The 19,229-nt window shown below is 37.1% G+C and overlaps 1 protein-coding gene across 1 annotated transcript in view; it reads left to right on the top strand.

The window, feature by feature from the left end:
• Positions 1–257: 257 nt before the first annotated feature.
• MYOM2 (myomesin 2) overlaps positions 258–19,229 on the top strand; it is a 70,189-nt gene continuing 51,217 nt past the window's right edge. Inside the window, exons 1-9 of the mRNA XM_032185138.1 lie at positions 258–364; positions 1,447–1,566; positions 3,194–3,332; positions 3,529–3,686; positions 4,558–4,650; positions 14,171–14,259; positions 14,336–14,386; positions 14,678–14,842; positions 19,053–19,214. Of these exons, the coding sequence (XP_032041029.1) occupies positions 258–364; positions 1,447–1,566; positions 3,194–3,332; positions 3,529–3,686; positions 4,558–4,650; positions 14,171–14,259; positions 14,336–14,386; positions 14,678–14,842; positions 19,053–19,214 (1,084 nt within the window). The remainder of the gene's footprint in view (positions 365–1,446; positions 1,567–3,193; positions 3,333–3,528; positions 3,687–4,557; positions 4,651–14,170; positions 14,260–14,335; positions 14,387–14,677; positions 14,843–19,052; positions 19,215–19,229) is intronic.

The following is a 19,229-nucleotide window of genomic DNA, read 5'->3' as shown; positions in this document are numbered from 1 at the left end:
GGAAAAACGATCCAACAATTTACCTTCTAGCTCTATCATCTGTAATTCCTTGACTTACTGTGTGGCTAATAAGATACAGTCTGAGATGTGCATATATATAATTGGTGTCTCTATTTGTCACAAAGTGATGAAATTTTATACATTTGTTCCTGTACACACGTATATGTATGTATGTGAAAATATCAAACCTAAATGTCTGAAACTTATGGCTAAATGTGATTTCCCTGCAGGAACTGCTGATTGTAACGAACTGAAGCATGTCATCACTAGCAGTGCCATTTTACCAGAGAAGGCACAAACACTTTGATCAGTCCTATCGCAATATTCAGACAAGATATGTACTTGAGGAATATGCAGCAAGAAAGTGAGTACTGTGTATTTCACATATGTAGCATAGAGATGCTTCTATTTTGGATAAATAGTTCTTAGAATCAAGATATTTACATCCTCCTCTCCCCAGTTTGTGGCATACTCAGAATGGTAGCCTTCCAAGTCCTTCCACAGGGATGCTACTTATCAGTATTCTTCTACCAGCACAGCTAGACTTTCTAGCTATGCAGCAACTAATCTACACAGATCCTTGGATCTGAGATGGATCTGAGAATCCATTCTGTTTACTACCTCCAACTTGGAATTTCCTTTTTTTAGGCTCTGACTGAAGCTCAATCTGACTTAAGAAAAATTGCCATGAAATTAATTGGAAATCACAGCAGCACAATACCCCTTATTCCATATGGCATGAGGATATTCCTTCTCCTAAATTTGGCTATTCCTACTCATGTATTTTTCTTTTTATTATTTTGGTGGGTTTTTTTTTTTTTTTTTTTTTTTTTTTTTTTTTTCTCTCTCCTTTTTCCCCTCCAAAACAAAACAACAAAACATTTTCAATTCCTGTTATGTGAAATCTCAGAGTTTTAGTAACAAGATACAGGTTCTTTTTTATCTTGAAGCCTGGAATATTGAATCTTGGTTGCTTAAAAATCACTGTGCTCCCTCCTCAGTAATTAAGATGCCTAGCTAACTGTACAGCTTGTCCAGATTCCCTTCTGAAAGAAGGGAGTTTGAGGAAGGTTATATGAAGTGTAGAGAGGCACGAATATTTAGAAATAGACAGTATTATAAGGATTCTGCCTTGTTTCTTAGATGACCTGGTCCCTCATGATTCACTGTACAGTGAATAGCACTTGAAAGATTGGAGACTAAGTATAAATTTAATAGAACTGAATGAAGTAAAATGCCTAACAATCCCCAACGACAAATGATAGGCATTAGGCCTCTGAAGGACAAGTGAGAATCAGAGCTACTAGGGCACTAGCATAAACTAGCATTCTTACTGAACAGTGCTCAGTCATGGAATTCAGCTCATTTAAAATAATTTCTTTGACTTTAGTGAGTTCATGTTTTACCAGATTTGCTGGGTTATAACAGTGTCTTTTATATTTGAAGGGCTGCTTCTAGACAGGCTGCTTATTATGAATCATCTGGCTTGGGAAAAACAACATGTAGACTCTGTGCCAGGAGGGCACGCACCTTGGCTCATGAAACAATGCAAGAATCCAGGAAAAGGTAAAGCTTTGACCTGTGTAGTGGTTCTGGTCCCATTTAGGATCTCTCTTTTGCCAGGGCTCTTTTCAAAGTCGGCAAGACTGCAGTCTTCTCTGTCACTGTTCTTCACTAATCTATTTTGGCTGGAATACTAAATGACTGAGTGTCACTTTCAGTCTTATATTTCAGCCCAGAGTTGTTCCCTCTAATCCCCAGCCTGACCCTTGAAAACAGCTTTAATACCAAAAGAAATTAGTATCTGCCTAGGATCCCAAACATTTTCAAACAGATCTACTACACTATTACTGCATTTCTGGATTGGGTCAATTTAAACATTGAGTTCTTTCCATAATACCAAGAGGACTTATCACCATGTCTCAATTACAGACTTGATATGAAGTCTTAGAGTAAATGTGCTGACAGCAATATTAGAGTTAGTGAATTTGACTGTTTCTGCTCTGCCATGCTTTACAGTGACTTTAACAAAGACAGAGAATATGTGTTGCAAGAATAAATTCTACCATCTTTATAGAAAATATGTCAAGGGAATCATACAGATACATAGGGTTCTAGTACTTTGACTGTTTTGAAGGATATACCCTGGAAGTGGAATGTTCCAGGAAAATCAAACTCATTCGCGTAATATATTATTTTAAAAATTGTCTTAAATTTTATCAATATAAAATTATACATGGCAGAATAAGGCTGGTGTTCAAAGTACATTGAAATGGCAAAAATAAATACTTAAAAAAATGCCAGAGAAATCACAGCTTGATCGCTGAAGTTCATGTAAGTCTTCTCATTTGCTTTGCTACATGTCGGGTTATAATTTAAGAGTCTATAATGACAGTCGTATTAGAAATTTCTGGTAGTCAGCTCCTTACTTTCTTGCTGTTGCCAAGGCAGAGTACCATAGGTTGCTTATAGAGTCATCCAGAATGAAGGAGCCTGAGCTAGTTCCTCCTAAAAATGTTGAGTAACTTTTTATAAGAATTCAGAAAAATCTGTAGTCATTGCTTCCTCACAGTTTCCTGAAGTGGCTCACGAAGCCTTTTACAACCCAGAGATTGCTCAAAAGGTTGTCTTGGCCTACCAGTTTTTGCATCACTTTCCATTCACTCCTGTCCCAGGACGGCTTTTGCTAACTCCTTAGTCTGTATCTTTCAGGTGAGGTCAACTGATGCAGCCCATGGAGCTAGCAGTGTTTCCCATGTGCTAGAGCCAAAGGCATATCAAAACCAAGGCCCAACACATATCACAGTATGACATAGGCACATAACATGCCTTCACTCCACTGCCTTGTTGCATGGGGAGGAAAGTTAGGGGCCAGAAGGAAGCCAACTAGGTTCTTGATCTCTATTACCAAAGGACAAAGACTATGGGGTGCCAAGTCAGTGTGACCATGCTAGTTTCCAAGAGCTATGGGGCTATGGCACCATATACACGGGGGGGAAGACTGTGAAGGAAAATTCATGTTTATCTGATATGCTTATTAGGATAGGCAGATAGACTCCAAGAATAATTCCTAAACTAGATTTTATATTCTGATGATATTGTTTCAGAACCCTCAGCTGCCTAATGTGTATGAGTGATAATCTTAAAGCTTCATGTTGATTACTCTTATCTGATATTTTTTCATGTTCTACAGGACTCATGAACAAAAGTCTCATGCTAGTGAAGAGAAAAGGATCCGGTTTGCCAGTGAGTTGTCAGCTTTGGAAAAAGAGATTCACACAGCCAGGCACCGTGCTAGGGAACAACTGGATAGACTTGCTATACAAAGGATGGTACAGTACTCAAGTTTTTTTGTTCCTCTGTGAGCACAATTATAAGATATACTAAAATGACTGTGTTTCAAATGTTGTTAGGGATTTAGCATCTTTTAATCTTGTGGATTTAAAATTAAATCTTCTATCCCCTTTGAGTCTGGTGCTAAATGCTTCCTTTCTACATATGCTTTTGTTGTTTTGCCTTTTTTAATAGGTAGAAGAAAATATGGCTATGGAAAGACATGCTGTTGAGGAAAAAATAAGTCGAGCTCCTGAAATCCTAGTGCGCCTGAGGTCTCACACTGTCTGGGAGAAGATGTCTGTGAGTCTTTGCTTCACTGTACAAGGATTTCCTACCCCTGTTGTACAATGGTAAGAGACTGGCCTTATCCAGGCCTCTAAAAATGTTGTTAATCTTTTTCCATTTGGAAGCTATGGCATAACTGATAAGTGTTGCATACATAATGGCTATGTTAAAACCCCTTTTTAATCCTCATATATGTGCTGGATTGTAGCACTCGATACCACAGTGGAAGGAGTGGGAGGAAAGCTTGATGAATGACCCTGTGCACTATGAGAAGCAGAGCTGAGTATTTCAGAAAGCAGTCTGTGGAAGGCATTCCAGTCTTTTTGGACATTCATTTTCCTGAAAATGAAGTAGCAAAAATCCCAATACACAAAGCTCACAGGCTACTTGCTAAGCCTGGGTAAACTTGCACAGCACCATTGCTGTCATAGACAATTGTTTTCACAGACTGTTTGTGTGTTCACTTTGTGTCAGCCCCTGTTGAGGTGGAAAGTCACGTAATAGCCCTGAAGCTGTGTAAGCACCATCCTATATATATATGGGATGTCCACAGTGCAGACTGTGAATAACTAACCTGAGGCACTATTCTGTTGCTGTTTCCTTTTTTGAGCTGAAGTGCTTTATTGTGATCAAAGTTTATTTCCCATCTTATGTCATGGCTAGTGGACTGGAAAGTTCAAAGTCACGTCCTGCCTTCTCTCTACTACCAGCTTTTCTGGTTTGGGTGCATATCTCTTTCCACTGCAGTGGTGACTCTCCTTCACTTTCATGGCCCAATGTATATCTATCCATACATACTGGAAAGTACACAGGTAGAGAAAATTTATAAATATGTAACTCAGATGGTAATAAATTATACCTCTGAGTAAAAATCAACTGAATTATTACAGTGAATAGAAGCTGCTTATTAGTTCATTTTTTTTTCTTGATTGTCAGGTATAAAAATGAGGAATTGATTACACCTGCAAGTGATCCAGCAAAGTACAGAGTTGAAAGCAAATATGGAGTACACGTGTTGCATATAAATAGGTAGGTTATTCTGATGAATTCAACAGGTTTTTGTACTCTACACAAAATATTTTATATCAACTACAATAAAACAACCATACAAATGCTGCAAGAGAGTTGTTAAATTCAACACACTTCTCTGTTGTTCTCACGCTTAAGCTATAGAAGGTTCACTAAGTAGGTGGATATTAGATCAGGAAAATGAAATGAAAATGAAAAATTAGGTGTTTCTATTATTTAGCTCCAGCAATATACAAGAAGACAGTAAGATAGAAGTAAGTAGCTGACATAAGTAGTTCCTTTTTCATTAGAATTTTATTTTCTTTTTCAAAGTGGAAAGTTGTCTGTGTATTTTATGATCTTGTCATGATGAAACTATTTAAGGTAATCAGAAATTTAGCTGTTCATGGCAAAGATACCCAATCATCAATTTTTGTTTTATTATATGGTAGGTTCAGTTTCCTTTTGATCTAGATTTGTTTTTTCTCCAAAAATTAACGAAGTTTTTAGTTAAAGAAAAGAAAATATATCATTTAATTAATTTTATTTTTCACAATTATGTTAATCTTGCAGTATAGAAAATACCTGTGTTGCAGTATAGAAAATGCCAGCTTCCTAAAACTAATACTAGATTTTCTTAAACACTGAAATATCACTTGTTACCTATGACTAGATTTAAAAAAATAAACTATAAACATCCAAATTAAAATGAGGACATAACAGTGGTATTCAAAAAGAAAAATTAACATCTAGAGAAGAGATGCACAAAAAAGATGTTTTTAGTTTCTCCAGAACATGAGTATCAGCTGTATTCACATAGCTAGAATCTTTGTGGCTAACACTTGTCTAGCCAAACATTCCTCTTCTACCTTGTCTTCACGTGTCAGTAGTGGAAGCAGCCCTGAGCACAACCCTGTAGCATTAGTACAGAAAAGAAAGAGTAGCATTCTGTCTGCTTTTGGGAAGCACTACATGGCTTTGTTATCCTGAAATGAAGTCCGTCTTGACTAGCATCCCATTTGCTAGCATTACACTGGAACAGGCTGCCCATAGAGGTTGTGGAGTCTCCTTCTCTGGAGGTATTTGAGGCCCGTCTGGACGCCTACCTGGGAAGCCTGCTGTAGGGAACCCACTTTGGCAGGGGGGTTGGACCCAATGATCTCTTGAGGTCCCTTCCAACCCCTACAATTCTGGTTCTGTGATTCACCTTTCCATAGCTCAGGATGGGAGAAGCGTATTCCTGTACAGAAGTTCTCAGCCAGAAACACTCTGTTATTGCTTCCTAAGGGATACTTCTCAGAGACTAGTAGTACTTACAGGTACCTCTGAGATAAGTACTGAGTACTTATGAGTACTTACAGGTACCTCAAAGTCTTCAACTTCCAGGACATGAGTAACTTGCTGACTGCTCTTTGTATCTGTGAGATATCTCAGCACAGCTGTTTTTATCCCACTAGCATTACTTTTGTAATACTCTTCTTCCTTGCAGCAGGGAAAAAGGAAAATGATGTATGGATGTGAGTGACTGAGGAGATGGATGAAATTTAGGTTATTTCTTGCCAATCAATGATTGTTCTTGTGTTTATCTTCCTTGGTTAGTGTTCTAAAGTGGCTGCTTGGTGAGTCTTGGTGCTTGATACATAACATAGTTCCCTTTTGTGACATTCTGGGAGTAAATGGCTTTTTGAAGAAATGAGGATTAGTGTGGATGGTGCTTTCTGAGCATCAGTAATCATCAGGCTGAAGGGTGCTATTGTCTTATAACATCTTGGAGCTTTTTTCTTTCTTTTGCTGGTTATCAGTCATGTAGATGCCATTCACAATCAGCTTTGGGATTATTCAGACATACCTTAGAGTCATTTATTGGCACCCACTCTGGTTCCCACATACACTTACCATCATCCACTGTTTACTAGGTGCAGGTCTGTATGTATTCGTACATGGTCCCTTATGTTCAACCAAGCTGGCCTCTTCAGATACTGTTGCTGTGTTTCTCTTTCATTCTATCTGGTAGTGTGGTCTTTTTGCCTGCTAGTTGCTTCTCTCTGACAGGTCTCCCTCCTCCACTTGGAGAATTGGACATTGGAGAATTATAGACCCAGAGCTATGATAAATTTACCATAGATTTATACAGTTTATTAAATTAAAACAAACAAACAAAAATATAAGCTTGAATATAGATCTTTTTTACTAACCTATTTTATTTCAAAATTTGACCATCAACTGTATTGTGCTTCCCAAAAGATGGAAAATCAGCTTGCAGGACATGGAAGAATGGTTTGATAGTGTTTTACATTACTAGTATCAGTGGTATTAGTATTAGGCAATGAAATGATATGTATTTGCTTAATACATATATATTATTAATGTTTTAAGGATAAACGTATATCAATTAACTCTGGATCCTCCATAAATATCTCTATGCATGCATATTTGAAGTATTATTTTTTTCCTAGAAGTAGAACAGTTAGGGTTTTCTACCTATCCACTTCTGTGCTCTTCTCAGCTGTTCATACCAAAGTGCTGAGCTGCATGTCATCTGATCCACAGCCACTCAGAACGGCCTTGGAATTTCTTGGCTACCTTTTTAGTGCTTCAGTGAAGCTTAGGGAGTGAACTTTTCCTTCTGATGCAAGTGTGATATTTATTCCTATGAGTATTCCTTGATCCCAGTGGAAAAATTCTTGAGGCACCAAAACTAGAACGTCATTTTGTCATCTTAAAGTAGTAACTGGACACAATTTCATCCATCCCGTTTGCTGTCTTCCAGGGCCCATAAGCCTATACAGTAACCAGATCATTTTCGTTTCACTGTCTCATATTTTTATGATGCTTTGTGCTCAATTTACCACATTTTCTGCATTAATTCAGTGCTATCAATATTGTATAGTGCCACTCTCTTGCTCCTTTTAGGCTCCCTCATCTGGGAGCCTGGGCTCAAGATCTCCATTGTGCAGTAAAAAAGAAGAGGATTTGAAGCTTTTATTACGATTTTTGCACATCTCACAGTTATAGGAGCCTGCACTGAGGTAGTGGTTCATTTCATCTTTCATCTCACTTCTGATAGGTGATTTGGAGGAGACTAAAAGGAATTCTCTCAGGGAAAGCTACTGGTAGCTGAAGCGATTGATACATGCTTGAAAATGTGTGGGTTTGGTCAATACGTTTTCTTTATCCCACCTAATTTAAACTAGAAATAGGCACATAATCCAAGAAAAGATTGCTGTATTGGAGGTAGTCGAGTATGCCTTGTTTCTCTATAGCATGGCTGAAAAATGTTTTATATGTTAGTGTATATTGCAGTACTTGAAATCCTAACATGCTGAACTTCTTAGTTGGTGCTACTTCTTTAGCCATGGGTTTGTTTGTTTGTTTCTGTTTGTTTGCTTGTTTGTTTTTCTATGATGCATAGGCAAGTTCTTTCACTGGTATGACAGTTAAGTTGTTCCTTAACTGAATCGTTAGGCTTTATGCAACTATGAAGGGCTATATTATGTTTCCTGATATGTTGACTGGGGCATAGAGGGGGCAGCAGTATGCTCCAGTTGTTCCTGACTCCCTGCAATGAGCAGGCAGGTGAGCTGGTGGGAGTTGGATGGTAGAATAAGCAGAGAAGGAAGCTTGATTTTTCCAGAGCTCTGTCAGTGAGATGTGGCTGCACACTGCCACTTGTATGAGGCTCAAAGATTGGCAGTGTTTTATCTTTTATTAGGGCCCTCTCCCTTTCCTGTTTCAGTAAGTCATTGCTTAAATGTTCTAATTGCGGCAAGAAAGGGTTTGTGGCTGCATCAGCAAAAATGTATGGCAAAGCCAGCAGAGTGCAGTGTAATACCTGCTGCCAGAAGGCAGAGCTAGCCCCCTAATCAGGCGCTCAGCTCCTAAGCACTGTCAGCATTGCTTTTTTTTTAAAAAAAAAAAAAAAAAAAAAGCTTAAAATGGAATGAGCCTTCTTTTCTAACTATTGTAATTTAACAAATGACACAATACAGTCAGTACAGTGCTATTTTAGTTTGATTAGGAACAAAAGGCTAAAAATGATTTAAAATGGAAATACAGAGAGTGAGGGCTGCCCTTTCTCCTGCTGTGGGTTGAAGCAGGATGGTGTGCAGGCACTGCGGCAAAGGCAGTCCTCCAGTTCAGGAGGCAAAGCCTGGGAGCTGTGTAGGGTTGATTGTGTGGTGATAAACTGCAGGTCCCAGGGCTTTGCAGATATGCAGTGCCAGTGTGTGCATAGTCAGCATGTATGGTGTGCTTCTCTTCTTTCCTTGTTGAAACGCAGACAACATCCCCCACATTAAAAGGTCTATGATGTTCTGGCTTATCAGTCACTGTCCCCTATCATCTACAATAACTGGGAGCCACTGAGATGGGCTTGAGGAAGATGCAGCCCCAAAACAGAGCTCCCCTATTCAATAAAAAAAAAAAGCCAACTAAACAAAAAGAACAAGTCAGGTTCAGTCTGACTGGAGAATTAGTCTATGAGATGGTGTTCCAGCAGAGTATTTCCACATTTTGGTGTCATTTAAACGTAACACTGAAAATTTTGTCATTTGAATTCAAAGGAGGCAATTTTAACTCTGTGTAATTTACTACGTTGTGCTTCCTGTTCTTGACATGCACCAAATTGTGTTCTAATTCAGGAAAAATGTTATTTCACTCTTAACTCCTGTGTTTAAATCTACACAAGGCAGATGGATGAATACATGCATTTTAAACAGATGTATCTGCCTGGGGAATATTCCCCGCACAAACATTAGCACTTCAGAACCTCATGTGGATTCAGGGCAATTTAATTTTCACAAAAAGTATTAGTACCTTGGGACAGATACAGCTCTGCCCTCACACTTCATGCTATCTAAATGTACTCTATGCATATTTTATCTGACCTTTGTAAAGGTTGGAAAACACGTTCTCCATCAAGATGCAAGAATAACAGTTGGAGACACCACACCTTTCCTCCTAGGTACTTCAAATATGATTTCTAAGTTGTCTTGACTCAATGGACTTTGTCATGCTGTTAGGAAACTTTATTTATCTATTTTCAGCATAAAGGGAAGCAAACAGTTACTAGGATAATCCTCAATCGAAGTATTATCTGGCACAAAAAAAAAAATAGGACTTGAAGTAACTTGTCGTCCTGTTCAAATTTTTTTTTTCAGAGTGTGTACTAAACCAATGTGCTGTGTAGCTCTTACCCACTAATACCATACATTTCCAATACCAGGTTTGAAGGCAGACCACTGAGTATTAGGCTGTCTAAGATGATTTGATTTATCCCCTGGTGAGCTAGGCTAGAGATCATAGGAAGGAACTATAAAATGCTTTCAAAGCAGTGACCTCCAGAAAATAGGTAGAATTGTTAGGAACTCTTAAGTAGAAGAAAGTGCCTGGACTTAGGAGATATTTTTATGTTCGTAATAACTATAAGGACCTTGTTTTTCATCATAAACCAAAAATGTTGTTAAAAAAAAAACAAAACAAAAACACATGTGGTCAGTCAGTAGATCAGTAATTTCTTTTTTCTTTTGTACCCTCTGATAAAATTAATTCTTATTCCATCACAAATCCAGACAACCTCTGTCAAATAGTTGCTTTCAGGCATTGAGCTGGTTGGGCTAAAAAAAATCCTTTTGTGAATCTCCTGTCTGGAGACTTTAATGATTATTTTTTGTTTCCTCTACTTTGGAGACCCTCACAATCAGGGAAATCATGAGAGGCATTTTGCTGTTCCTTATGAGAGGGCAAGACTATGGGGAGGGGACTGAGAGTAGTACAGCTATATATCCATTTGAAAAGTTAATCAGATATTTGGCATTTTGCTTCCTCATTTTAGGGAGAGAGCTTTGCAATTCTTACACCTCTACGTTTCTGATGTTTTGAGCGGTCAAGCAGACTGTGGCCTCACATTTTTTCAGAATATGCTTCTAGAGTTTCTGGGTTATTTTTATGCCATCTGGTGCTAAATAATAAATCATGTTTCAGATCCCGAATCCTGTGTAATTCTTAAGGCAATTATTTCCTATTGACTGTTTTAGCTGCTGTTTTGCTAGAAAATTAAGCCAACACTGAGAGCAAAAGATAACTATTTTAAAGTGATAGTTAATCAGGATTAACCTCAGTTTGGACACACTGTTATTTTATCCTTGTGCCAATGCTCTGTAACAACAAAATGTTAAAGAGCAATTAAGTTGTATTTGATGCAGCAGAGCAGCCTGAAGTAATGCTTTGTTTATGTAAGGAAGCAGCCCAGTACGGCAATGGTTGGGCAGTCATCCACCACTCACATATAGTTTGGGGGCTGTAAGCTGCCAAACTTGTGTACAGCCAGGGATGGATCAACACTGCACCCACAGCCTGGCTCCCCCAGCACACATGCTGCTGAAGGAAACTGTGCACTGTGCTCCTGGAGGATATGGCTTCTCCAGGAGAAACCTGGGCACCTAGGCTGGAGGAAGACCTTGTGCACCTCCATAGTCTCCAGGTAGGTTGGTGAATGGGCTGGACAGTGGGCAGGAGGACAGGAATCCTTTATAGGACATGCATCTGGGGGCATGCAGTGTATGCTATACCTCCCTCCAGTGACTAGGAATTGCTGTCCTAGACTTTGCCTGCCATGGTAACCTAAAAACATCCTCTGACACAGTGGCCCCCTGGCATGGGATGCACTATATCCATGCTGCTCATCTTATCTTTCAGGACAGGGCAGCTACATCCAGAATGTTTTCTGGGAAATGACTCTTGCTGTCTCCTGAGCTGTGCCCAGGAATTTTTTTGGGGAGCTGTCACACACCAGAGCATGCCTAGAGCTGTTCTAGCACATCAGCACCAGAGTAATCAAAATAAAATTTCAGGGGACAATCCCTAACACTGTTTAATATATATTTTATTATATACACAGTATAGTATGTAATATATACTGTATATACCTCCTTTAAAGTAGGGATGTAGTGCCGAGTAACTACAGAGAACCTTATTGTTCCACTACAGTCAATTCTGTAATGCCTCTTTAAAAACAATTTTGAGATGCCACATTTGATGTTAGCTTGTTTCATTATAGCAAGGCACTGTATTTGGCTATGAAAAGTGTATGAATTATATAAATTTCAATATAGAGACATTACAACATGACTTAGGAAAAAATCCTGTACAACTGTTTTACCTTGCTTTTGGCATATTATAGCACAAACAATAATGCGAAACTGGGATAGGAAAAAACTGTTCTTTAAGTTAATGTTACCAACTCCAACAGTTTTCAAGCAAGTCCAGAAATTAGTTAAGCTTTATGTAGATTTGTGAACAGGTATTGTCATTTTTAAAATCCTTCCTGAAAACCCCAAGATGTTGAATAATACTTAGCTTAGTATTGCAGTTTTTCTATAGTGTTTTTCAGACTTTGCCTATATAGACTGTAGTGGAGCACTCACAGGCTTCATATTCTACACCAGGCTTTCTGGTTAAGTGGGTTAATCTTAAGAGTTCTCTGGCTTTTATAATTAATTGTATGATAGACTTGGTATTTTGCTGCTTTATTTTGTGAAAATTGTGGCCGGAGATTTACCTCTAGGAGGAGCTGTTACTCCTGTATGTTTAGGGAGATAACTCAATTTAAGAGAGCTTTTATCAAGTTGTGTTTTAGGCATCACAGTACAGATAGTATCCTTTTTGTGATATGACACTGTCCAGAATATATGCAAGAGCTGAAAAACAGGTGTCTGATGTGACTGTCACAAGTGCTACATGGCCCAAATTGGCATCCTGTTATACAATTTACATCTAATATTCTTTCTTCTTTCGCACCTGGGATACATGACCTCTTAGAAGACAAGTACAACCATAATTTCATCCCTTTCATCTGGCAGTTACCACAAAGATACAAATTTCTTCTTTTTAGAGGAAACTAAGTATATGCAGACATCAACAGAAATTCCTGAGAGTGTCTTTATTAAATGCACTGGAACTACACAGAAGCAGGATTTAATTGTATGTATTTCAGCATTCTGATTAACTGATGGCTAGACCTAATAGAAATTCCAAGAAATAGAAAAAAATTCAATAACCTTGTTTGACACAGACATAGTTTTGAGTACTTGGCTAAAGAAAAAAAGTTCAAGAAAAGGTATCAAATAGGGCCAGACAAAACACTTAGTTTATTTAAAGCAAAAATATTGGAGTATTTCATATTAGAGTGTTTAGTATGTTTCTGAAAATAAAGGAGAAGTAAATTCTGAATTTTTTTTTTAATTGAAATGTTCATTGTGAAATATCAAAATGAAATATTCCAACTTTTTCACAATTATTTTTTTCCTCCAGACTAAGTTCTTTCTTTCTTTCTTTTTTTTTTTTTTTTTTTTTGGGGGGGGGGGGGGGGGGGGGGGAAGGGGTCTATATCACTCTACTTAAATCTGTATTTTATATCACTCTACCTAAATCTACCTAAATCTATATCACTCTACCTAAATCTGTATTTAGAACAGTCTGAAGTATTTTTAATGTTTCTAGCCAATAGGGAGTTATATTTATATTTATTAGACACAGCACATAAGTTTATTTAACTTTAGTTTCATGTAATTGCACCAAAAATATAAGGACATAAGGAATTAGTTTCCTTTCCTTTACCTCAATTTTATGTCACATTCATGGATGTAATACTTCTCCCGACTTCCTGACTGAACCAATTTTAAATAAGTAAAGAATTGGGACACCAAGGTATGGACTCGTATCTTAACTAGCCATATATCTGCTGACATAAATTATCCTTCAAGAAAAGATAGAGTAAATAAGACATTCCATTACTGGGCCTTACGTTACGTGAATTAACTATTTTATTTTATTTTTATTTTTATTTTTATTTTTATTTTTATTTTTATTTTTATTTTTATTTTTATTTTTAATTTTATTTTTAATTTTATTTTTAATTTTAATTTAATTTAATTTAATTTTAATTTTATTTTACTTTATTTTATTTTATTTTATTTTATTTTCCTTACATAATAAATATATTTTCTCACTAAAAATAAATCAAACCAAAATTTTTGTGCCCATAAAGAATTTAGGTCATATTCCATAGTTTTTCCAGCATTACGCTTGTATTGCCTAAAAAGAAGTATAAGAGAGGCAAAAAATGCCAGTATCTACCTGCTAGGGCTAGCCACAGAGGGACAAATTTTCTGCAAGCATCACGTCTTTTTCTTCCATGTCTCTTTCTTAAAATATGTAGCAAAAGAGCAAGACAGATTAAGAAGGTTACACAGAGAAAGGAAAGAGCCAGACTGTCATATTCCAGCTATCTCCTTTTGATCATTCTCTAAAGGTCGTTTCCAGTTTGCTTAAGTTAATGCAGCCTGCACACTAATCTGTGATAAAATTATAGCAAAACCAGTACCAGCTTTCTGATTGTCTTTCATCAACTTCTTGTACAGTGTGATATAAGCAAAGAGCTTTATACACTTTACCAAGGGCTGACACAGCTTGGTTTGTAATATTGATCATTAGGAGCATTTGTATTTGCATAGTCATTTATTTTCTGATTTTCCGTTTTCAGAGCCGATTTTGATGATTCTGCTACTTATTCTGCAGTTGCAACAAATGTCCATGGGCAGGCATCAACTAATTGTGCTGTAGTTGTACGAAGTAAGTCCTACTTCATGATTAAAATAAGAAATAAATATGTTCTCGTCAATGAACCTTTATTGTCTGTATTTTACAGGGTTCCGAGAGGGTGAAGAGCCTCACCCAGCTGGGATAATGCCCTTCCACTGTAAGCAAATATATTTTTTTGCTTTGATAGTTTGTATACCCTTATTGTTAATGAAAGCCAGAATAATGTTTTACAGATGAGAAGATAAAATATAATTTGTTTCTTCTGATTTTGTTCTCTAAGCACTCAGTAGCAATCTGAGCCGTCCAGATGCTTTTTCTTTCCCATTTGCATCTCTAGATCAGCGTATAGTATACTAGAGAGTTCATCAGATTTAACTTCAGATTTAACAGTAATCAGCTTGTGATATCAAAAAGTTACTTAAGAATGTTTTTATTTTCTCATGCATAGTGCCCCTGTCGTATGATGTTTGCTTCACACACTTTGACGTCCAGTTTTTGGAGAAATTTGGAGTCACCTTTGCAACTGAAGGTGAAACACTGACCCTTAAGTGTTCTGTGTTGGTCACCCCAGAGCTGAAAAGACTACGGCCCCGTGCTGAGTGGTATAGAGATGGTAAGTTAGTACATTGAATAGAAGCTATCTGGAAAATGCCGGAGAAAACACTGACCAGGCTTGGAACATGAGATTCTCAGAACGAATTTCAGAATAGAGCAGATAAATATCTCTAGTTAGAATTTACAGACTTGATCTCTCTTTAAATTACATTACTTGGTCCACATTTACAGCAAAGGAGGTAATCTCATATTAACTAATAACACAGTGGTTAGAACATTTACTGAGTAGGTGGAGAACCAAAGTCAATTCCTAGGTTTGAGCATAATCTATAATTGAATGCTGTGACCACTGAACTGGAGGGTACTTACAAAGCAGTAAATTAGTGTTTGAAGCACTGAGGTGTAGGCGTGGTTCTCTTCTTCCATCTTGCTCCACTATTGTGAATTTTACGTTAACACATATTTAATTTATAGTTCAGAAATACTTAGAGGAATCAGGCCTGAAATACAGGCTTTTGCTCTGCTGTGTAAGTACCACGTTTGTAGGCCTTTGTCTCGTTTGTCAGTGAAAAATGATGCTATGCTAAGTAAAGAAGTCTTTAATGGAAGTACTGAAAAAAAAAAAAGCATCCCCGAAGCACATTGCAGTGTTTGGTTAATAGTATACTAACCCTGTATGAGTAGTATTAGTTCTCCACCCTCACCCCCCCCCCCCCCCCCCCCCCCCCCAAAAAAAAAAAACAAAAACTAGAAACAAAAAAACACCTACTTAAATTTTAGCAGACATTAGGCTATCATAGATATTCAGCTTACAACTTTTCACCAACTACAGTTTCAGTGTAGGATCCTAAAGTACATATTCTGAGGATTCAAGTGAATGCTGAAACCTTGAAACCTTTCCCCAAAGGAACCACATATGGGAACAGCAGACTCCCAGTGCTGGTATTTGGACTGGTCATAGACAAGGTGGTAAAATTCTATAGCTAACAAAATGTGGTGCATAAACAAAGAAATGTTAATAACATTGATAAGGAAGTGAAGAAAAATTGAGATTAGGAAAATCAAAAAAGAGACTATTTTATTGCTGATAGTTATACCTTTTGTTTCATGCACATCATTATTTTACATAAATTTGATATTCAGTGAAAATATGAAATAATAAAAATGGCTGTTTTGTTTGGTGAATAACTTAAAATACAAGGCTCATCCTTGAACCCAGATTCTCTTCCCACTGAAGTGTACAGGGGTTTGTAAGTTGCTATCAATAGACTCTGAGGAGAGCCATTATTTTCAATGGTACTTTAACTTTGTCTCCTACTGGGCCCAGATTCTCAAGGTGCCAAGTCTCTGAACTTTTGTTTTGGGAACTACAGCCATGAGGAGCTACTAATTTTCAAGTGTTGCACCATGTTGTTCAAATTTTCATCCAGTATGAAATGTTCTTGCACTATGGACAGTTGAACAACAATTTATCCGTTCAGATTAATTATGATGCCAAGATAATTCCTTCCTGATATATAACAAAGTCATGCTCTATTTTTCCCCTTATTTGCCATAGGGTTACATTCCAAATGAAAACCTGAGATAAAAACACGGTCTCTTTGAAGGCAATGGGGTTTTGCTAGTGAGTCAGATAGACTTTCATCCCATTATTCTATTTACGTTACAGGGAAATACGATGATATGAACAAGCTTAAGATTGTCTTTCCTTGTGATCCTACATGGATCACAATATTTTGAAGATGTATCAACTGGCAGAACTTGTTTCCAAATACAGCAGGAATTCTTGAGCTATGAACCTTTGCTGTGTGCTACAATTACCTGTATTGAGTCTCTTGAGAGCTGTAGGCAATGCATAAATATAAATGACGAGAAGGTTAATAATTTGTTCAGCATTATGTGCTTTCAATGTTCTTTTTTTTTTTTTCCTTTGGAGAGGTAATATTTAATTCTACTCTTGTATTAAGACAATCTGTATTTTTCCTAAGATTTTTCAGTTTTTATTAATCAAATAATAACAACTAAAGCCCTGGCATAGATCTGTATAGATCTGTAATTTTAGTAATTATACACAAGAGAAATACGTGTTTATCCAGTATTAATAAGCTTCACATGAGTGAAGCTTATTGAGGTTGTCTACTAGACTCCTAGGGGCATATAAGTCAACTGAATCAAATCCTCTAAAGTGTTTTGGGATTTGACAAACATGAGTATGATGTCTACAATTCATGGCCCACTTATAACAGTTTAAGATACTGAAAGAACTAAATCAAAATAATAGTTAAGGGATATATATCCAATCTTGATGTGAGTTCAGCTGGTAACTGGAGCTTTCTGTTATTGATCTGTAGTGTAATATAAACATTATAAAGCTATACACACCAGCATTCTGCAGTTATTTATACTGTAATCTAGAATTTATAAATAAATAAATAAATAATTCAGAGGAAAAATTCACAGAGTGCAGAATTGAGTGTATATTTCAGCAGACCAAAATACATGATAAAGAGAAACTTCAATTTATAGTAATTCCCCACTCTATATCTGATTTTTCAGCAGAATGTTCTTCAGCAGAACAATGTTTTAGAAAAAATATCTCATGTACTGAAGTCAGCAAGTGAAGGTTGAGTCACACTGACTCTGAGTGTTAGTCTCTTCCCGGTTAGTTCCTTGGTAAGTTCTGATAGGAATGACAGAGCACAGCATGTGAGTAGACTGGGGATTTGATCACAACAGTGATGCCCTCATATTGTAAAATTATTGTGATCACAAGTACATAAATACCTGCCCTATTAAAACTTGTGAATATCTTTACTTCTTGGCTTCTCTTGTCATCCATCCAGACTGCATTAACAAATAGTCCTCTTACTTGAGGGGTTTGGTGCTTCTTTGACCTTGTGTGAAGGAAAGAAGTTTTTCTGCTCTTAGAAAACATAACTGCCTCCATAGTTTCTGGTTTAAGGTGCACATAAACAGTGGGAATGGATGATTCTGGCATTGATAGACAATATGACAGGTTTTTCTGCCATTTCTATTTCAATTTAGAGTGTCTATGATTCCACTCAAGCTTGGAACCTAAATAAGTGACCTGCTATTCAAAGGTACTGGTTGTTCAACTTCATTTTTTCTTCAGGATTTTCCACAGAAATCACACTTAGTTAAAGTTTCTAGGTGGAGACATTTTGTGATTTCATCTAAAGTACTTCATGTCTTTCTCCACAAAGTGTCAGTACCATTGTGACATGACAGAAAGGGGACATACAAGGATCTCATGATAAAGGATCTCCTGTGAACAAATGTGACTGAATTTACTTTGTACTCTTTTCACTAAACACCTGTATGCTTAGGTGATCATGTAATTTACTGCTGTAAGTTTTAGTGGTGTCTGAACGTGTTTCATTTTTTATACCTTCTTATGCAATTCAGCTGGTAGCTGAGAAACCTGATTCCTTTACAATCATTCAAGAGCCTGTTCCAAAGTATATTTAAGCAATAGAGTAATAAACATTTATAGGTATTCAGCTTCTTTAAATATAATTCTGCTGTATCAATTAGAATAAATTAGTATGCAATAGGTCTCAGGGAGTTAAGAATTAAAAATAATCCAATCAATTATTAAAAAGGTGATATGAAGAAAGTCCCTTGGCTAGCATAAAATATCCTGCTCATTCTTTTGCTCAGGTTTCACTAGGCAATCAGATTAATTTGCATTAATCATGGGTCACCACCTCTCACCTGTGAGAAATTCAAATTTAATTTCATTCACTGCTCAACAGGCATGCCTTGAGGATTTAAATTTAGTCTATATTTATAGCAGTCCAGATTAAACTGAAATCTCGTCTCTTAAACTTGAGAAATAAATTGAGTAATCTAACATTTGACCTGAACAGGTAGCAAAACTTATTAATAATGAAATGAAGTTCCACCCTGCATTCATTACAAGGTATGACAGATTTTCACATAATTGTTTCAAAATGTGGATAATATTTTTCTCTGTCAGCATATGCAAAGTGACAGTGATGGAAATTCTGCTGTTGGCATTACACAGGGTATTCTGAGACTTCATATTCTCTAAAATTCACTGAGGCAATGAGTTTAGAGAGACCCGGCTTGGGTTTTCATAGTATCAAAGCGCTGTCACTCTGAATAAAGCTACCATAAGGCTGGTGTAGTGGGTACCTCTGATTAGCACAGAGCTGCACAGCTGCACTAGGATATATGCAGTTCTGGCCAGCGCGGTGATGTGTCTGATGGGTCTTCTGTTCCAGATGTGCTGATAAAGGACTCCAAGTGGACAAAGCTGTATTTTGGAGAAGGCCAGGCAGCTCTGTCCTTTACTCATCTGAACAAGGATGATGAAGGTTTATACACCCTGCGTATGATTACAAAAGGTGGAGTGAATGAATGCAGTGCATACCTGTTTGTCAGAGGTAAGGTTTTCATTC

This window comes from Aythya fuligula, chromosome 3, assembly GCF_009819795.1.
Source record: "Aythya fuligula isolate bAytFul2 chromosome 3, bAytFul2.pri, whole genome shotgun sequence".
Lineage (NCBI taxonomy): Eukaryota > Metazoa > Chordata > Aves > Anseriformes > Anatidae > Aythya > Aythya fuligula.
The sequence above is the reverse complement of the archived record's forward strand: the minus strand, read 5'-3'. Positions and strand labels throughout refer to the sequence as shown.